At 52.6% G+C, this 20,391-nt stretch overlaps 2 protein-coding genes across 2 annotated transcripts; one reads left to right on the top strand and one right to left on the bottom strand.

Annotated features, from left to right (window-relative positions):
- The first annotated feature begins 2,692 nt into the window (after positions 1-2,692).
- LOC138824210 (coiled-coil domain-containing protein 85B) lies at positions 2,693-3,656 on the top strand. Its single transcript, XM_070017873.1, has one exon. The coding sequence runs from the start codon at positions 2,844-2,846 to the stop codon at positions 3,450-3,452; it is 609 nt and encodes a 202-aa protein (XP_069873974.1). The 5' UTR covers positions 2,693-2,843; the 3' UTR covers positions 3,453-3,656.
- A 1,483-nt stretch (positions 3,657-5,139) lies between these two features.
- Positions 5,140-14,753, bottom strand: LOC138824211 (fos-related antigen 1). The gene is made up of 4 exons (XM_070017874.1): positions 14,610-14,753; positions 12,232-12,429; positions 5,831-5,938; positions 5,140-5,559 (listed from the first exon to the last, which is right to left on the bottom strand). Exons 1-4 carry the CDS (start codon positions 14,718-14,720, stop codon positions 5,140-5,142), a joined length of 837 nt encoding a protein of 278 aa, XP_069873975.1. The 5' UTR covers positions 14,721-14,753.
- Between the last annotated feature and the right edge of the window lie 5,638 nt (positions 14,754-20,391).

Raw genomic sequence — 20,391 nt, forward strand, 5'->3', positions numbered from 1 at the left:
TGAGCCACTTCCGGGAGCTCCGAGATTCCGCTCCCCCTCGACCGGAGCCAATGAAGGACCACTTCCGGGGCGGGGCTAGCGGAGCGGAAGTAGCCCGGGAAGAAATCCCTGCCTGGGAAGAAAAATACTGCGCTACGGAATAGCAGCTGCTGCTGCGGGAGAGGAATCCCGCTTTTGAAGAGGACATCCAGGGTGCTTTCCGCCGCGTCTCTCCTGCCCTGCAGATTTGTCTCTCACTTCCATGTTTTCTCCTACTTTCTCTGCCTTCTTCAGGGCCTCCTAACTTTGACCTTTATCCTACACTTCCAGTTTCAAGGCCTCGATTCCTAAATCTCTTCTCAGCAAATATGTGTGTAGCCCTACTTTTTACAGTTGAGCCCCTCTCCTGGGTACGGGGCACTTGCCATAAGTTAGGGTTTTTTTTTTTTTTTTGTCGGTCGTGGGGCTTGAACTCCGGGCCTGGGCGCTGTTCCTCAGCTCTTCAGCTCAAGGCAAGCGCTCTACCACTTGAGCCACAGCGCCACTTCCGGTTTTCTGGTGGTTTATTGGAAATAGGAGTCTTCACGGTCTTTCCTGCCCAGGCTGGCTTTGAACCGCGATCCTCAGATCTCAGCCTCCTGAGTAGCTGGGATTACAGGTGTGAGCCAACGGCACCCGGCTTGCCATAGTTCTGACCACATTCTTCACCTCTGTAGGAGTTAATTCATACCCTCTTACTCTGTCCCTTAGATCTGTCTCAAGTCCTCATTTGCAGGGCTGCCCATCTGCCAAGTCTTCCCACATAATCTTGCCCCAAGCCCCTCCAAAATTCAACCCAGGATATGGTTGTAGCCAGGGGCAAAGTGCTAGGTTGGATTTCCAGCACCAGGCACATAAGGCTTAACACACTCGACAGAACTCTCGCTATCCCCAATCTGCTTCTTTCCTGGTCCCTATCTCTGTCACAGTCCTAACATCCACCCAGTTTACATACTAGGTACCTGGACTTTCTCCCAGATTTCTCTCTCCCACATTTGCTTCTCTTTTGCCTCTTGAGCATTTCTAGTATCTGTTTGGTCTCCTCCACTCCTGCTGACTCAGCCCCAGCCTAGTCTTAGCCTAGTTCTACTTGCTCATTGACACAGTGTTACTAGGCTTCCTGCCTTCACCTCCCCTCCCCTCAGAGTCCATCCCACACACAGCTGCTGAGCAATCTTTTTAAAATGCAGACTTTAAAATGTTACTCTCTTGCAGGTGTAATGGTGCATGCCTGTAATACCACTTTAGTGGAGGCTAGCATGGGCTACACACCTAAGACCCTATCTCAAAGGACAAAGTTACTGTTCAAAATTCCAATTGGTCACTCTCCAATCAAGTACTAAAAGGTTTTAAGAACCTGGGTTCTAACTAGATACAGACTATGTCCCTGGCTTGTGATCTTAGCTATTCAGGATGCTGAGATCTGGAGGATCACAAGTCAAAGGCAACCCAAGAAGAAAAGTGTCAGGCTCCATCTCCAAAATAACCAGTGAAAGCTAAGGCTGGATGTATGGCTACAGTGGTAGAGTTTGAGCTGGAGCAATCCAGATCTGAATTCATGCCCTGAGTTTAATCCTGGGTATGCAAGAACCTGGCTTCCCCTACATTTGAATAAGGACATCAAACTGAGCCTCTTGGTGCTCAAGGCTAGTGCGCTACCACTTGAGCCACAGTGCCACTTCTGGCTTTTTTGAGTAGTTTATTGTAGATAAGAGATTCTTGAGGGCTTTATCTGCTCAGGCTGGCTTCGAACTTCGATCCTCAGTTCTCAGCCTCCTGAGTAACTAGGATTACAGGCGTGAGCCACCCTCGCCAGGCTGGTCATGGTTCCTAAATCAGCATTCTCACTTAAATAGCCTTCTTTTTACCTGGAAAAGTCATAAATCTTTCAGGGTCCCTAAGCTATCGACTCTGGTCAATTCCGGAGACTCTACTATGGTCCTCCCTTGCCCCACCCTCTCCCTTTTCTTTTTTCCCCCTTCCAATGCTGGAAATAAGCCCAGGCTTAGTGCTTGCAGCTATACTCCAGTCTTCTGCCTTCATTTGCTTTTGCTTTTTCCTCTGACAGACTGCTAGAACCTCTTCAGGGATCAAGATCAGAATCTTGGCCAAATTTATTTCTGCGTGGGCATTACATACAATAAAGGTTTACTGAACAAATGAATCTCCTGGATGTCTCCCCACCCAGTAGCCCTCAGGAAACAGGAAACCTCCATGGAAGGGAGGGGGGGGGAGGGGGGAGTGTAGTTTTTTGGTAGAGTCAGTGCGTTTGGATTTAAGATTCAGAGGAGCTGGGAGTGACGTCTATCCAACATTCTCCAGGTCCAAGGAAGGAGGGAGGCCGTTAGTCTGTATTCCTTCAAGTGGTGGTGAGGAGTCACGGTTGGGCACCCCAATCTTGGGTCTCAAAAAAGGTGGCTGAGAGGTCTAAGCTCGGGCTTAAGGAGATGTGCAACTTGGAGGAACGCAGTGCCTTCAACCGGATTCTGATCATCGAAGGAGGAGGACAAGGCGTAGGGAAATCCTTGTGCGCGGCGGTCTCCACTGCGGGGGTCGCGAGTGGGAGGGAAGGGGCGCCCGGCGCTCGGGCTCCGCCCCCTTCCGGGAAGGCCTCCTGATTGGCTGTCCTCGCGTGTCGCCATCAGCCCCCGCCCCCGCGCGCGCCTCGCCTCGTGCCCACCCCCGGGTGGCTGCTGCAGCCTGCGCTGCCTCCGCCACTGCCGGCCGCCTGCGGAGTCTGAGCGGGAGCCGGATCGGTGCCCAGCTGACTAGGGGCTCCCGGGCCGCGGGGGCGGGCGGGCGATGCTCCAGCAGCCTGACCAGCCATGGAGGCCGAGGCAGGCGGCCTGGAGGAGCTGACAGATGAGGAGATGGCGGCGTTGGGCAAGGAAGAGCTGGTGCGGCGTCTGCGGCGGGAGGAGGCGGCGCGCCTGGCGGCGTTGGTGCAGCGCGGCCGCCTGATGCAGGAGGTGAACCGGCAGCTGCAGGGTCACCTGGGCGAGATCCGCGAGCTCAAGCAGCTCAACCGGCGCCTGCAGGCCGAGAACCGCGAGCTGCGCGACCTCTGCTGCTTCCTGGACTCGGAGCGCCAGCGGGGGCGGCGCGCCGCGCGCCAGTGGCAGCTCTTCGGGACCCAAGCCTCCAGGGCCGTGCGCGAGGACCTGGGCGGCTGTTGGCAGAAGCTAGCGGAGCTGGAGAGCCGCCAGGAGGAGCTGCTGCGGGAAAACCTGGCGCTGAAGGAGCTTTGCCTGGCTCTGGGCGAGGAGTGGGGGCCCCGCGGCGGCAGTGGCGGCGCGGGGGGCTCGGGCGCCGCGCCGACCCCGGAGCTCGCCCTGCCCCCCTGCGGGCCCCGCGATCTAGGCGACGGCAGCTCCAGCACCGGCAGCGTGGGCAGCCCCGATCAGTTGCCCCTGGCCTGTTCCCCCGATGACTGAGGGAGCTGCTGCTTCCACGCGGCGCCCGTCCAGATTGCTCCCGGAGCGCTGCGATTGCTGTGAACCCCCGAACTAGGACGCGTCCTCGGGGGTTGGGGGGGGAGTGCACCTGGAGCCGCTGACGGGGCCTGAGAAGCCCTGGCGCTAGAGAAGGCCCCTCGCACTCGCTGGCGGGGCAGCAGGGGGGACTGGAGGTGTGATTGGTGGGACTTACTGGGGGGGGGGGCTGGAGGGGGGAAACTAATAAACAGGGACCGAAGCGGAGCCCGAAGTCTGGGCAATTTGTCTGAGGTTCGCCGGGGTTGGGGAGAGGGCGGGAACGCCTCGACAGCGTACCGCTCCCATCAGGAGGGGCTGTGAACTCCCATTATCTGGGGCAGAATATGGGACAGTGGTAAAGCACTGACTTCCCCTTTGGGCGCCAGGACGGGCAGTCATCCCGCCCCTGAAGTGGCTCTAGCTCCCTTCCCGGCTCCTTCCTGTCCAAGACAATGGGGCAGGAAGCAGGTGCTGGGGGCCTAAAACCCACTGGCTGGCTGCTTAGCGTGGAAGGGGGACGTAGCACAACCCCCCCCCCCATCCCGCGTGCTCACGCGGCTCTGTGGGCCCCCATGAGGAGAAGGATGATAATCCTCTTTGCTTGCATCCCAGAGCATTCTCTCCGTGGAGGAGATGAGGATGTAACCCCATTCATCAGATAAGCCAATCCTGGTCCCAAAGTACGGGAAGTTTGTCCAAGGCCGAGCAGTGTGAGTCAGGGGCGGAGGCCGGAACTCAGGCCGTCTAGCTCCCGTGGTGTCCTTTCGTCTCTGGATCCAAGCAGACACCCAGGCCAGAGCTTCAAGCCTTTTATTCCATGTTGGCAGGTTTGTATAAAAATATTCTCTTTAGGAAAATAAATAGCTGTCTTCTCTGTGAAAGCTTGGATTCCCAGGCGCTAAAGGCTTCTCAGAGCTGGGGGCTGCCGACCAGCTCCTCACCAAGCCCTCTGGCACCTCCTCAGCTGTGCGGGTTCAGGAAGAGTCCGCAGATCTCCCTAGTCCAATCATCTGGTGCTGCTGGAAGTGGGGCTGGATGAATTAGTGTTTTAGGCTTGTAAAAGGGCACCTCTGTCAGCGGCATTCTGGGTGCACCACAGGAAGCGGGTGATGGAGTCTGCCAGGAGGTAGAGCCCCAGAGAACCTCTGGGGATCCGCAGTCTTGGGCTGCCAGGATTACTCTGGCACAAATGGGACACACACACACAGTGCCAGTTCAGGGGCTTGAACTCAGGGCCTTGGGGTGCTGTCCCTGTGTTTCTTTGATCAAAACTAGTGTTCTACCATTTGAGCCACAGCTCCACTTAGAGCTTTTTTGGTTAACTGAAGAGTCTCACAGACTTTCCTGCCTGGGCTAGCTTTGAACTGTGATCCTCAGATCCTGAAGCTGGGATTACAGGTGTGAGCTGCTGGCAGGAAATATTTTTATCTCTGATTAAGTGCATTTTGTAATAGACCAGCCCCGCCCCAAAGAAATAGTGGGTGGTTTTGGTTGCCCTAAGCTGGTTTTACCTTGAATCAGACTATGTTGTCTCATCTGGAGGAATGGAAGACCAGTTGGCACTGAGCATGGTATGGGTCCGGACCAGCTGGACCAATAGGGGAAAGGAAATAGCTAGAGTAGCACCTGCAGAGCACGAGCAGGTGTCTCACAAGGCAAGGAGGGTAGGGGATCCCAGGGGGTCAGAGGAAGGGTCCCCACTGCTGCTGCTGCTCTTTCGGTGAGCTGAGGCACAAGGCTCTGGTGTACTGGGATAGGTGAAAACCAGACTGGGGGTAAAGGGAGTCAGAGAGGGTGTGGTCATGAGGGTAGGGGTGTGCAAAGCTTCTGGTTCCAGCACAGGGCCCGGGGAAAGGGAGATACAAGGTACAGGGCGGCAGGGTGCTGGTGGGCTGCTGGTGCCACTGGCACTGCTGGGTCCTCCTGTGTCCCTGTCCTTGTCTCCTTCCGGGATTTTGCAAATAGGGCGATGGGCTTCCAACACCAGTTCCAGGCGTTCCTTCTGCTTCTGAAGCTCCTCAATCTCTCGCTGCAGCCCGGATTTCTCATCCTCCAGTTTGTCAGTCTCCTGTAGAGGATCAGGAGAGAGGTTAGGGAAGCTAAGGACGGAGACCTCACGCCTCTAACAGAGTGGGGGTGGGGGCCGGAGGCCTCGGCAATTCTGGACTGCAATTCCCATGAGCCCCTGGGAGAAAAATGGGCACGATTGCCATCGGACTCGGGGCATCTTAGAAGACTGCCAACCAGCTTTGGGCTCCCGGGAGCCGAGGTTCCCCCTCGCACACACCCCTCAGGCTCGGTGGGCACTCCCCCCCCCACCCCCCCGGGCCGGGGCTCACCGCCTGTAGGAAGTCGGTTAGTTCCTTCCTCCGGTTTCTGCACTTGGCCGCGGCCAGCTTGTTCCGTTCCCGCCGAACTCGGCGGCGCTCCTCCTCTTCGGGGCTGATCTGGGGAGTCGGGAAAGAGGGTAAAAGTGAGGGAGCCCCCAGGCTATGCTGTCCCGAGTTCTCCCTTTGTGTGGGTCCCTCTGCTTCAACCTGCACCCCAACTAGCTTAATTTTCTAAATGAGAACTGGAAGGTATGGCTCAAGTGGTAGAGCACCAGCCTTGAGTGGGAAAAGCCAAGAAATGAGTTCAAGCTCCAGTACTGGCAAAACAAGTAAATAAGTACTTAGATTTCCTCCTCACTTCAAGCTTCTCTCTCGTAATGATCCCAAACCCTTAACTTGCTTCCCTAGGAACTCGACTAGGATGCCTTCACCTCCAGAAAGCCTTCTCCTTCCCCAGCCAGATGTGGCCTTAATCCTCTTATGAGTCCCCCTGGGCAGAGTTACCCCCTTTTCCCAGGGCCCTCATCTTCTGAATCTGTGGGAGATTCTAAATATCTTCCTGCAGGAACCATGCAGACCAGGAGAGGCTCCTGTGTGCTAAGTTGTGATTTCTTAGTTGCATACAGTGTGCCAGTTAAACCTTCTGCTATATGGCAGGCTTGTAGTCAGTATCCAGGTAAAAGGGCAAGGTACTTCTCCCCAGCCTTTGCAGTGCTGGGGTGGAATCATGGGCCATGTTCATGCCAAGGTAACCTCCAAAGATAGACTTTGTGGGGCTGGGAAGGTGGCTCAGTGGTAGAGCGCTTGCCTTGCATGCAAGGGGCCCTGGGTTCGATTCCTCAGCACCACATAAGCAAAAAGAAAAAAGCCAGAAGTGGCACTGTGGCTCAAGTGTTAGAGCGCTAGCCTTGGGCTGAAGGACAATGCCCAGGCCCAGAGTTCAGGCCCCATGACCGGACCCAAAAAAACAAAAACAAAACAAAACAAAACCAAAAACAAAGATAGACTTTGTGTGTGTATTCCAGTCCCAGGGCTTGAACTCAGGGTGCTGTCCTTGAGTTTTTGTCTTTGTTTCTCAAGGCTAGCACTCTACCGCTTGAGCCACAGCTCCACTTCTGGATTTTGGTAGTAACATAGCGATGAGAGTCTCACAGACTTCCCTGCCTGGACTGGCTTCAAACTGCAATCCCTAGATCTCAGCCTCATGAGTAGCTAGGATTATAGGCATGAGCCACTAACACCTGGCTGACATTTTTTTGTTGTTGTTGTTGGTGTTGGGGCTTGAACTCTGGGCCTAGGCACTGTCACTCAGTTTTTCAGCTCAAGGCTAGTGTTCTACCACTTGAGCCACAGCGCCACTTCCAGCTTTTTCTGTTTATGTGGTGCTAAGGAATCAAACCCAGGGCCTCATGTATGCAAGGCAAGCACTCTACCACTGATCCACCTTCCCAGCCTCCCCCCCCCCCGCTTTTTTTGAGACGGGGTCTCCCTATTTATATAGCCCAGGGTAGCCTCAAACTCCAGAGCCTCCTGCCTTTGTCCACAGAGTGCTGGAATTATAAGCACGTACAACCACATGTAGCTAAACACTTTTAAAACATTTTTTTTGCCAGTTCTGGGGCTTGAACTCTGGGCCTTGAACTCTGGGCCTGGGTACTGTCCCTGTGCTCTTAAGCTCAAGGCTAGCGTTCTACCACTTGAGCCATAGTACCACTTCTGGTTTTCTAGTGGTTTGTTGGAGATAAGTCTCACGGACTTTTCTGCCCGGGCTGGCTTTGAACTGTGATCCTCACATCTCAGCCTCCTGAGTAGCTAGGATTATAGGCATAAGCCACCAGTGCCCACTGTCCCTAAGCTTCTTTTGCTCAAGGACAGCACTCTACCACTTGAGCCACAGTGCTACTTCCAGCTTTTTCTATTTATGGTGTACTGAGAAATCAAACCCAGGACTTCATGCTAGGCAAGCACTCTACCACTAAGCCACACTCCCAGTCCTAAACACTTTCTTTTTTTTTGGTCGGTTATGGGGCTTGAACTCTGGGCCTGGGCGCTGTCCTTCAGCTCTTCAGCTCAAGGCTAGCGCTCTACCACTTGAGCTACAGCGCCACTTCCAGTTTTCTGGTGGTTTATTGGAGATAGGAGTCTCACGGTCTTTCCTGCCCGGGCTGGCTTTGAACCTCGATCCTCAGATCTCAGCCTCCTGAGTAGCTAGGATTACAGGCATGAGCCACCAGTGCCCGGCCACTTTTTTTTTTTTTTTTTTTTTTTTACATAGACTTTTTTACCCCCTTTGTGACAAGGGATTGAACTCAGGGCCTGGTACATGCTAGGTAAGTGCTCTATCACTGAGCATAGGTAGTTTTCTTTCTTTGGGGGAGCCGGGGTGTGGGACTGTGAGACTGGGACTCAAACTCAGTAACCAACATTTTTGATCACTGGCCAGCACTATATTAACTCATACCTTCAACCCCTAGGCATAGTTTTTTTTCTTTTTCTTTTTCTTTTTTTTTTGGGGGGGAGGGCAGGGGGTTGATCCTGCGGTTTGAACTCAGGGCCTGGCCACTGTGTCTGAGCTTCCTTTTCTCAAGGCTAGTACTCTATTACACAGCTTTTTCTTTGTAGTTTACTGGACATAAGAGTTTCACAGAGGGGCTGGGAAGGTGGCTCAGTGGTAAAGTGCTTGCCTTGCATGCATGAGGCCCTGGGTTCTATTCCCCATAAGGAAAAAGAAAAAACTCTGGAAGTGGCACTCTGGCTCAACTGGTAGAGCTCTAGCTTTGAGCTGAAGAGCTGAGGGACAGCGCCCAGGCCCAGAGTTCAGGCCCCATGACCGGACCCCCCCCCAAAAAATAAATAAAATAAAAAAAGAGTTTCACAGAGGGCTGGGAAGGTGGCTCAGTGGTACAGCGTTTGCCTTGCATGCATGAGGCCCTGGGTTCGATTCCTCAACACCACATAAGCAAAAAGAAAAAAGCCGGGGGCTGGGAAGGTGGCTCAGTGGTAGAGCGCTTGCCTTGCATGTCTGAGGCCCTGGGTTCGATTCCTCAGTACCACATAAGCAAAAAGAAAAAAAGCTGGAAGTGGCACTGTGGCTCAAGTGGTAGAACGCTAGCCTTGAGTTGAAGAACTGAGGGACAGCGCCCAGGCCCAGAGTTCAAGGCCCCATGACCGGACCCCCCCCCCCCAAAAAAAAAGGAAAAAGAAAAAAGCCGAAAGTGGTGCTGTGGCTCAAGTGGTAGAGCGCTAGCCTTGAGCTGAAGAGCTGAGGGACAGCAGCCAGGCCCAGAGTTCAGGCCCCATGACCAAACAAACAAACAAAAAAAAAAGAGTTTCACAGACTTTCCTGCCTAGACTGCCTTTGAACCATGATCCTCAGATCTCAGCCCCCTGAGTAAGTAAGATTACAGGCGTGAGCCACCAGCACCCAGCTTGATCATAGGTTCTTACCCAACTTCCTAGGTTGGGTAAGTCCAGCAAAGATGAATAACTTGTTTATAGTTCTGGGCAGAAATTAATATCCACTCACTCTATTAACATTGGTTGAGAGGCCAGCTGAAGGAGACCACCTTCCCGGAGGACTTTACTCACAGCTCACAGCCTCAACCCAGTACTACTTAGGATCAAGGGTTACACCCAGGACAGGGCTGAAAGAAGGAAATACAGGATGGATTACCCCTGGCCTGCCTCTGTGGCTCAAATCCAAGTCCCTTTCCTAGATGGTCACAAAGGCTAGCCTTTCTATGTCTAGGAATCCTATTGTTAGCTCATCTCCAGGGCTCCAAACCCACTCCCCATCTCTCCAAAGGTACCCAATCTCTACCCAGCCAAGGAAGCTTGTGGAAACACATTACCTCACTGCAGTCTCACAATAACATCCTCCACACAGTCTCCCCCGCATTGGTGCTGTTTCTGAGCCTTTGTGTTCAAGGCTAATGGCCCTACCACTTGACCTACAGCTCCACTTCCAGCTTTTTGTGGTTAATTAGAGGTTAAGAGTCTCATGGACTTTCCTGCCCTGGCTGGCTTCAAACAGAGATCCTCAGATCTCAGCTTCATGAATAGTTAGGATTACAGGTGTGAGCACGTGTGCCTGGCTTGAGGTGTCAATTTTTAAAGCCTCTCCATCTCAGCTGGGTGCTGGTGGCTCATGCTTATAACCCTAGTTATATTGGAGTTTGAGATCTGAGGATCATGAGGAAGGAAGGTCTGTGACACTCATCTCCAATTAGACTCATCTCCACTAAAAAAGCTGAAAGTAAAGGTGTGGTTCAAGTGGTAGAGGGTAGCCCTGGGTGAAAAAGTTAAGGGACAGCACACAGGAACTAAGTACAAGTCCCATGACTGGCACTATTTTTTTTTTTTTTTTTGCCAGTCATGGGGCTTGAATTCTGAGCCTGGGTGCTGTCCCTCAGCTCTTCAGCTCAAGGCTAGCACGCTACCACTTGAGCCACAGTGCCACTCTGCTTTTTTTGTTTATGTGGTGCTGAGGAATCAAACCCAGGGCCTCATGCATGCAAGGAAAGCACTCTACCACTGAGCCACCTTCCTAGCCCTGGCACTAATTCTTTTTTAAAGAAACTTCATCTTGGGGGCTGGGAAGGTGGCTCAGTGGTAGAACGTTTGCCTTGCATGCATGAGGCCCTGGGTTCGATTCCTCAGCACCACATAAGCAAAAAGGAAAAAAGCCGAAAGTGGTGCTGTGGCTCAAGTGGTAGAGCGCTAGCCTTGAGCTGAAGAGCTGAGGGACAGCGCCCAGGCCCAGAGTTCAGGCCCCATGACTGGACCCCCCCCCAAAAAAAGAAAAGAAACTCCATGTTAGCCACTGTAATCCCAACACTCAGAAAGCTGAAGAAGTATCTCAAGTTCAAAATCAGCCTGAGCTACATATGGAGATTCTCTCAAGAAAAAGAGAATGCCATCTGTTATTCATTTATTTTAGAAAGAGCTTTGGGGAGGCAACAGAACCTAGCATCCTCTGCCCAAAATCTTCTGTTAGTTTTCAGTGAGACAGTGTGACTAGGTGGTTAGGATCCAACTTAAGAGTTGGCTAGGGGCTGGGAAGGTGACTCAGTGGTAGAGTGCTTGCCTTGCATGCATGAGGCCCTGGGTTCGATTCCTCAGCACTACATAAGCAGGAAAGGCTGGAAGTGGCACTGTGGCTCAAGTGGTAGAGCAGTAACCTTGAGCTGAAGAGCTGAGGGACCCCCTCAGAGCACCCCCAAGCCCAGAGTTCAGGCCCCACGACCAACAAAAAAAGTTGGGTAGACCTGAGGCCCAGGCCAGTTCTGTTTCATTACTCACTATTGTATGATCTTGGGCAAGAAAGACATTACCTCTCTGTGCCTTCACTTCCTCAGCTAGAAAATGGAAGGAAGGTGCAGGTGGCTCTCACCTGTAATCCTTGCTACTCAGAAGGCAAAGATCTGAGGATTCCAGTTCAAAGCCAGCCCAGGCAGGAAAGTCTGTGAGCCTCTTATCTGCAATTAACCACTGTGGCTCAAAGTGGTAGCGCAAGTAGCTAGTCTTGAGCAGTAAAATCTCAGGGACAACACCCAGGCCCTGAGTTCAAGTCTCTTGGCCAACAAAAAAAAAAAAAAAAAAAAAAAAGGAAAGGAAATCTTTCCAGTACATTTCCAGAGAATTTCCATGACAGTGTGTGTGTGTGTGTGTGTGTGTGTGTGTGTGTGTGTGTGTATGTGTGTTCACACACATGTAAATCTAATGTGGCTTGGACTTGGACTTGACGCTGTCCCTTCGCTTTTTTGCTCAAGGCTGGCAGTCTACACCACTTGAATCATATTTCTCCTTCTGACTTCTTGGTGCTTAATTATAGATAAGAGTCTCACAGATTTTCCTGCCTGGGCTAGTTTCAAACTTTGATCTTCAGATCGCAGCCTCCTGAGTATCTGGGATTATATAGCATCTAGCTCAGTTTTTTTTTTTTTTAATGAGTATTAAATGAAGTAGGAAACAGATCCAGAGAAGAGCTGAAGAAAACCTTTTTGTTCTGGTTCCCTCCCTGACTACAGATAGCATAAGCCACCCCCTCCAGGCATGCCAGCAGATGGAGACCCTTTCACCTCTCCACATGAACACCTTATACTCATTCTTTTCCACTTCCATTTTTGTGCCAGCCACCCCTCTACCACGAAGGTCCTTCTTTCCGATCTACCTATTCAACTACCTTCCTAGGTCAACACACAGTCACCTTTTTCCAGGAAACTTTCCTCGATCCACAAATGACCTTCTTGGCCTCCCCAGAGATTCCCATCATTTTCTGCCTTGGGCGATAGTCAGTGATGGCCCTTCCACCCCCTCCTCTAGGCCTGTATTCTTTCCAGCAAGATCTTGTCCCCTGTCCCCTCCCTCTGTGGGGTCATCACAACCATTGTAACTTGTCTGTTCCTTACCTGTTCACAGGGCCGGCGACGTACCCCTGGAGGTGGTCCCAGTGCCCGGATGACTCCTGGCCGGGGGAGTGGAGGGCTGTATTGAGGGTAGGTCAGAGGTCTGGGGTAGCCACTGGGCCCTAGGAAGTGAGGCTGAACCATCCACTGCAACTCTTGGCTGCCGCTCAGAGCATTGATGCTTGGCACGAGGTGGAACTTCTTAGAGATAAGAAATGGAGGGTCAGAGATCAAGTCTATGTGGATTGAGGGATTTCTGGGGGAACAGGACACAATGCTCTCCATCCTTAGGTTGAAGATGCTACTTACTTCAGAGAGATCTGAAAGAGCACAGAGTGGCAATCAGAGAAATTGATTTGGAGGGAAATCATTGTTCATGAGATATGTGACTTTGGGCTAGTCACAAAATCTCTCTTATCTTCAAGGGATTGTGGGGTTATTTCCCCATCACACTCATCTTAATCAAATGTGAATTCTTTTATTCACACTATTCTAACTAACCACTTTACAAATAGTGACTCATATAATGGTGCAAGAGTATCTTCATTTTCACACAGGAGATCAGTTGTGCAAAGACACAGCGTGGGAAATGGGACTTGAGTCCAGATGGCTGGGTTCTTGTCCACTCCCGCACCCACCATACAGAGCTTCCTCCGTGACTGAAGAGTCGGTCAGAGCATGTGTGTGACAGCCTGGAATGCGGAGGGGCTGTAACAGGCAAAAGCTGCTGCTCTAGATTCTGCCTCAATTCTAATCACAGCTTCTCCACTGGCTGTATGGATCTAAGAAAATGTTTAACTTCACTATGCCCTGATTTTCTTTTTCTTTCTTTCTTGCTTGCTTGCTTGCTTGCTTGCTTTCTCTTTCTTTCCAGCGCTCAGGATCTGGTCACTGTTCCTTGGCTTTTTTTGTTCAAAGCTGGCCATCTAATCACTTGAACCACAGCTCCACTTAGGGCTTTTTGTTGGCTAATTGGAAATAAGAGTTTCATGAACTTTCCAGCTCAGATTGGCTTCAAACAATGATCCTCAGATCTCGGCTCCTGAGTAGGTAGGATTATAGGCAAGAGCCACCTGCGACCCACTCACTAGTTTCGTTGCTTCTAATATTATCATAGATGAGGGTTATAGCATTTCATTGATGCTGAGAAACTGGAGCTCTGATAGCCCTGAAATCAAAGTTTAATTGGCAATGTATCAATTCAGCGGCTGAAAGGATTGGTGGGTTGTGACATCCATAAAGAGTCCATAACATATGGTAAACGAAGCGGAAAGTGCCTCGGGGCGCGGGGCGCCCCGGCTGGTGCCAGGAAGCTGCCCATGACCATCCCCTTTCGACTAGAAATCTGAGAAGAGCTTCGGGAACGAGGGGCTCGGCGTGCTAGGAAGAGAACTGGGGTCAGGCCCCGCACTTGGGCTCTGGGTGTGGAAGACCTGGCATCCGGGAAGCTCCCCGCGAGTCCAGGCAAGTCTGGGCAACGGTGTCCCCGATCTGGCGCTGCAGGTACGGCGGCCCAGTGACCCCAGTTCCGGGCTGGAGGCCCCGCCGGGGGGCATCTCTCGCTCCCGAAGAAGCTGTCGCTTCCCGGGCTGCTCGGGGCCAGGAAGGGAGGGGCGCCCGGGGTGACTCAGCCGCCGTGACTCGGCGGAACGGACGCCGCTCCTTCCCTCCCCGGCGACACGTGCGCGCAGCCCCTCGACAGGAAATGGGCACCTGCGCTCCCGAGGCGGGGGGGGGGGGGGGGACCCCAGCCACCTAGGGCCGGGAGCCAGGGACCCGGCGCGTGCGCGCTGCGGGGACCCCGTTACCTCCCCCCGCCCCCGCTCACGTCCCGCACCTCGGGGTCTGACTTTGTGTCTCCCAGCCCGGCGGGGCCCGGCTCCGGACCGACGTACGGACAGCCGCCGGCGGGCGGCGGGGATCCCGCCTCTATCCCGCTTGCTTCCTGACGGTGTCCGCCCGACGGTGCCACCCCGAGCCCAGTCCCCCCACCGCCTCCGACCCCAGGACTCTCAGCCCCAGGTGGCGGCGAGCGCCGGGGCAGATGGGACGTGGATAGTTAGCGGTGGATAAGAAGAAATCAAAGACGGCAAGCGATGGCACAGGGACAGACGGACAGAGGGACAGACCGACAGCCAGCCAGAGATCAGGGGTCGACGGGACCGCGGGGGTTCGCAGCCCGCGCGTCCGCCGTGCGCGTCCCCAGGCGTCGGGGCCCAAACGGCCCCTGGACGGCGCGCACGGAGCCGGAGCCTCGGTCCCATCCCCCCACCCCGGCCCCCGGCCTCCGCCCGCTGCGCCCGGAGCCGACCCCCGCGTCCCCGACGCCATCCCTGCCGGGGACCCCCCCCCCCCCGCTCCGGCGTCGGACCCGCCCTCACCTGCTGCTCGGCCGCCGCCTGCGCCTGCGCGGCGGTCGGGGGCTGCGCGGGGCCGCCGTAGGCGCCGCCGGCCCCGGAGCTCGGCCCCGGTTCCCCGAAGTCTCGGTACATGCCCTGGGCCGGCCGCTTCTGCGGGGTCCGCGTCGGCGGCTGGGGCTCTGACTCACGCCCGCCTCGCAGGCTTTTCTTTTTATGAATGAAAAGTTGCCGGGCTGAACCACTCGGGCTCGCGGGGTGGGGGCGTTCCGCGACGGCAGGGGCGCTCCGAGCCCCACCTCTGCGGCCGCCGCGCCGGCTTCTGACACCTCCCGCCGCCGCCCGCCGCCTTTTTCTCCGGGCTGTCAGGGGGGCCCCGCTCGGCGTCCCCCAGCCACCGCGGCGGGCCCGCCCCCTCTGACGTAGCTGCCCATACATGGTGCCATTTCCTCGCCGCGCCCAGGTGGAGCCGAGGATTCCCCGCGCCCGGCGCACCTGCCTGGAATCCCGCCTCTCCCCGCGCCCCCCCCCTCCGCGCGCACCCCGAACCCGCCCCGCCCGCGGCCCGCTCCCGGCCCTGGTTGGCCTGGGTGTCTGCTTCCCTACACTAGGAGGAAATAATCACCTTGCCTGTCTGGAAACGATAAAGTGAATTGTGAAGTGATGGGGATGATGATGATGATGATGATGATGATGATGATGATGATGATGATGATGATGATACTTTGGCAGTACTGGACTTTGAACTCAGAGTCTCAATGGTTGCTAAGCAGGTGATCTACCCCCTTGAACCACGGAATCTTGCTAGCATCCTCAACCTCCCTTCTCCTCACCTCAGATTTTAGTCCTCTAACCTTCGCCTCTCACATAGCTGTGATCATAGAAGTTAGCCATCACACACAGTTCATTCGTTAAAATAGGGTCTCACTGTAGCCTGGCTGGCTTTGAACTGGGATTGCAGGTGTATACCAACACCTGGGGCTGCATTGGCACTAAGGCTTCGGCTAAACCAAAAAGTGAATAGTCGTGCATCAGTGGCTCCCACTTGTAATCTTAGCTACTCGGGAGGCTGAGATCTGAAGATCGAAGTTTGCAGTCAGCCTGTGCAGAAAAGGCCATGAGACTCTGATCTCCAATTAATCATCAAAAAGCCAGAAGTGGAGCTGTGGCTCAAGTGGTAGAGTATTAGCCTTGAGCAAAAAAGCTCAGGTACAGCACCCAGGCCCTGAGTTCCAGCCCCAGGACAGACACACACTCACACAAACTAAAAGTGAACGCATGACAAACCAGGCTTGCAAAAATGCCGATGTATTTTAAATGGTTGCAATAAACAAGGTGATGCTTTGAACTACACACAAATATAATGCAATAGAGACATGTTACTCAGAGGGCTGGAGTCATGGCTTTGGGGTAGAGCATCTGTCTAGCAAATGGGAGGCCTTAAGTTTAAAACCCATTATTGGAGGAAAGAAAAAGCTTGTGTTACTCTGCATAGTCTCAGGAGCTATGGCAAGTTTTAATTCAGCACCTCTACAGACAGGGAGAGCAGAGGGGCATAGGCATCCTAAGGTCTTAATGACACAGCTTGTGTGTGTGTGTGTGTGTGTGTGTGTGTGTGTGTGTGTGTGTGTGTGTGTGTGTGTGTGTGTGTGTTGATACTGGGACTTGAACTCAGGGCCTTTCACTCTTGCTTTGTTTTCTTTTACTCAAGGCTGGTGCCCTACCATTTGAGTCACACCCTCAGTTCCAGTTCCAGAGTTTTGCTGGTTAATTGGACAGAAAAGTCTCTTGGACTTCTCTCCCTGGGTTGACTCTCAACTTCAATTCTCAGATCTCAGGCTCCTGAGTAGCTGGGATTACAAGCGTGAGTCACTGGCACCCAGCATCTTGATTATTGGTGCTCTTTCTGTGTGTCACCAGCCTTGTTGGAGAATTAGGTGAAAGGTCCTTAGAATGTAAGACCTGGCTCACTGGGCTGGGTAGATAGGTAGTATCTTTACCCCCACTTTAACGATGGGAAAAACCAAGGCTGAGGGCACTAAGTGACTGGCTAAAGCAAATGGCCAAGTCAGGAGTCTAGAGCTCCAAGCTCAGGCTCAGCCAAGATTCTTTTCAGAGCAGAGACACCTTTTTAGACATGTCAGGGTAGAGAGATGTCCCTCAGCAATCCTTCTCTTGATGAACCCTTCTCTTGAGGCTCAGAGAGAGAGAGAGAGGAAGGAACTACCAAGGGTACACAATTCCTCCTGTTTTGTCCACGAGGAGCTTTGGTGGATAGGTGCCGGTTTTGCCCTCTGGGATCCCAGACTCAGTGCTACCATTTCCTATCCGTGTGACCCTGGACAGGTCACCTTCCTCGAGTCCCAGTCTGAAAGAACCTTCCCTGCTGACCTCATGGGGCTGCTGCGGGGCAGAAATGAGATCACAAATGAGAAAGTGCTCCATAAGCTATAAAGTGCTGTGCGCTCAGCTGATCCCTGGCCTCCTGCCCCTCCCTTGACCTGGTTTTCCTCAGTGCGTGTCTTCCTCTAGAAAGAAAAGAAAACAGAGCACTAGTTGGAATGAAGAATATAGGAATGAGAGAGACACAGGGGGCTGGGGGGCCATTTTGGAGGCAGTGAGACCCTAAGGCATCCTTGTTAGAGTCAGAAAGCTCTGAGTTCTGGGTTTAAATTCTAGTTAGGCTGCTTATAAGCTGTGTGACCTGAATGCTATCCACAATCTCTCTGAGCTTTGTATGTGGGTCTGAGTGGGTGTGGGTGTGTACTGCTGCTGGGATTTGAACTCAGGGGCCTCAGCATTGTTCCTTAGCTTTTTATGCTCAAGGCTGGTTGACCTACCCCCTAAGCCATAGCTCTACTTCTGGCTTTTTGGTGGTTAGTTGGAGATAAGAGTCTCAGTCCTGCCTGGACTGGCTTTGAACCTGGATCCTCAGATCTCAGCCTCTCGAGTAGCTGGGGTTATAGACATGAGCTACTGGTACTTGGCTCTCGTTTTGAGCTTCTGTTTCTTTGTTTCTTTGTCCAATGGAGATGTAATGACAACTACATCTCAGAGTTACTGGAGGATGGCAATAAAATAAGGTCCCCCATGCTTAGCCTCACATGGAGGAATTTGAGGAAGTAGAAGCGTGGCTCAAATGGTAGAGCACCAGTCTTGAGCAAAAATGCCAAACCAAGACTACAAGGCCCTAAGTTCAAGCCCCAGGACAGGCACCCCCCCAAAAAATAATTTGACAAGCAGTAGTGAAAATCAATTCACAAATGAACACAAAACCTCTTTGGGACTTCAGGTACACGTGCTCATCAGTGCGTGCACACACAACCGCGGCTATCTGAACTCCTTAGCTGATCTAAGGTAAACCAGATGACGCAGGCAGGCAGCCAGGTGGTGGCCCAGAGAAGACTGGACCAGCAGCAGCCTGGAGAGCATTGCTGCCTTGCTGCAGCCCAGCACCCTGTCCCCTCTCCCACCCCCACGGTCAGGGGAGCAGGCCAAGCAGGACACAGGTCTCTGGGGGATGTGTGTGTGTGTGTGTGTGTGTGTGTGTGTGTGTGTGTGTGTGTGTGTGTGTGTACGTGACTTTGAAAGGCCCTTCCTGCCTCAACCAGCAAGAAGCCACAAGAGGCCCTTTCAGCAGTGGTACATTCCAAACGCCTCACTCACTAACTCCTGCCTTGTGGCTGCACAAACGTTTCTGGTATCTGACCTCACCAGCTCCCAGCTGGGGATCCAGGGGAGCAACTTGGGTGTGTGTGTGGGGGGTGTCTGAACAACTGCTTCCAGTCTGGGGTGGGGGGTCTGAGGGACCCTGCTGCTGACCCCTAGCAGCCCCATGAGACCAGCTCAGTGGCTTCCTGTCTCTGAGCCCAGGAAACCTCCATCTTCCCAGCTAGGTGACTAAAGGAGGCCAAGGTTGAGCAGGCTGAGCGTGAAGGGGTGGGGGTGGGGTCCATAGGCCACCGAGGCCCGGGAGGTGATGTTTATGCTTTGGGGTTTCCATTCTCTTTTTTAATTTGAAGTTTTCTTTTTAAAATTGAGGCGAAATCCATCTAACATACAATTAACTGTTTTAGAATCTGCAGTTCCGTGGTATTTAGTGTATTTTAAAATGTTGGGCAACCATCACCTTTCTGGTTTCAAAACTTCATCATTCCAGAAAAACACTCCATAGTCATTAAGTAATCCCTCCCAACTCCCCCCCCCCTACACACACCCTTTTCCTGGTAACCACTAATCTCCTTTCTGTCTCCATGTCTTTGCCTATTCTGGGCATTTCAGGTAAATAACATCATATGACATGTAACTATTTATGTCTGGCTTCTTTTACTTAGTATAGTGTTTCTGAAGTTCAGTTGTGTTATAGCATGTATCAAGTCTTTTTCCTTCTTCCTGACTAAATAATATTCCATGAGATGTATGTACTACAGTTTGTTTATCCCTAAATTGATGGGATGATGCACAGTCTATAAGGCTGCTATGGACATCAATGCATGTGTTTTTGTGGGGAACATGTTTTTACTTCTTGGGTATATATCTAAGAATAGAATTGTGTCATATGATAACTTTCTGAGGAACTGCTGGACTGGTTCCCAAAGTAGCTGTATCATTTTGCATTTTCACCAATAGTGTGTGAGATCTTTGCCAATCCTTGCTAGTTTCAAAATTAAAAAAAAATAGTTATTCATTTATTTTTTGGTAGGTGTGTAGGAGAGGTGCTTGTTTTTCTTTTTAAAATATGTTTTTAATTTTTTTTTTTTTTTTTTTTTGTCGGTCGTGGGGCTTGAACTCTGGGCCTGGGCTCTGTCCCTCAGCTCTTCAGTTCAAGGCGAGCGCTCTACCACTTGAGCTACAGCGCCACTTCCGGTTTTCTGGTGGTTTATTGGAGATAGGAGTCTCACGGTCTCTCCTGCCCGGGCTGGCTTTGAACCGGGATCCTCAGATCTCAGCCTCCTGAGTAGCTAGGATTACAGGCGTGAGCCACCAGCGCCCGGCTGTTTTTAATTTTTTTTTTTTTTTTTGTCGGTCATGGGGCTTGAACTCCAGGCCTGGGCGCTGTCCCTCAGCTCTTCAGCTCAAGGCGAGCGCTCTACCACTTGAGCTACAGCACCACTTCCGGTTTTCTGGTGGTTTATTGGAGATAGGAGTCTCATGGTCTCTCCTGCCCGGGCTGGCTTTGAACCGCGATCCTCAGATCTCAGCCTCCTGAGTAGCTAGGATTACAGGCGTGAGCCACCAGCGCCCGGCTTGTTTTTAATTTTTTTGAGACAGAATCTTTCTTTGTAACACAGGCTGGCTTTAAACGTGTGTGTGTGTGTGTGTGTGTGTGTGTGTGTGTGTGTGTGTGTGTGTGTGTGTGTGTGTGTGTGTGTGTGTGTGTGTGTGTGTGTGTGTGTGTGTGTGTGTGCCAGCTTTGGGACTTTTCCTTAGGACTTTTCCTTTTATTTTTCACTCAAATCTGGCATTCTTAAACCACTTTCAGTTTTTGCTGGTTAATAGGATATGAGACTCCTGCTGAGCTAGCTTTGAACCATGATCCTCAGATTTCAGCCTCCTGTAGGATTATAGGCATGAACCACTGGTACCAGCTAACCTTAAACTCTTGATCCTCCTACCCAAGCCTCCAGAATACTGTGATTACATACTTGTTTTTGTAATCACACACATACACACACACACACACGCACACACACACACACACACACACACACACACACACACACACACACACACACACACACACACACACACACACACACACACACACCCCTCCCATGCTCAGCTTTAGTTTCCAGGTACTAAGTTA

The sequence above is a fragment of the Dipodomys merriami genome, unplaced genomic scaffold (genome assembly GCF_024711535.1).
Source record: "Dipodomys merriami isolate MVZ:Mamm:240054 unplaced genomic scaffold, mDipMer1.0.p SCAF_128, whole genome shotgun sequence".
In the NCBI taxonomy this organism is placed as follows: domain Eukaryota; kingdom Metazoa; phylum Chordata; class Mammalia; order Rodentia; family Heteromyidae; genus Dipodomys; species Dipodomys merriami.

Excerpts from the sequence above, each read along its gene's own strand:
- LOC138824210 (XM_070017873.1), top strand. The coding sequence starts at position 2,844 with ATGGAGGCCGAGGCAGGCGGCCTGGAGGAGCTGACAGATGAGGAGATG.
- LOC138824211 (XM_070017874.1), bottom strand. The coding sequence starts at position 14,720 with ATGTACCGAGACTTCGGGGAACCGGGGCCGAGCTCCGGGGCCGGCGGC. Across the intron at positions 12,430-14,609 it reads AGGCGGCGGCCGAGCAGCAG|AAGTTCCACCTCGTGCCAAG; the intron begins GTGAGGGCGGGT and ends CTTATCTCTAAG. Across the intron at positions 5,560-5,830 it reads TAACCGACTTCCTACAGGCG|GAGACTGACAAACTGGAGGA; the intron begins GTGAGCCCCGGC and ends GATCCTCTACAG.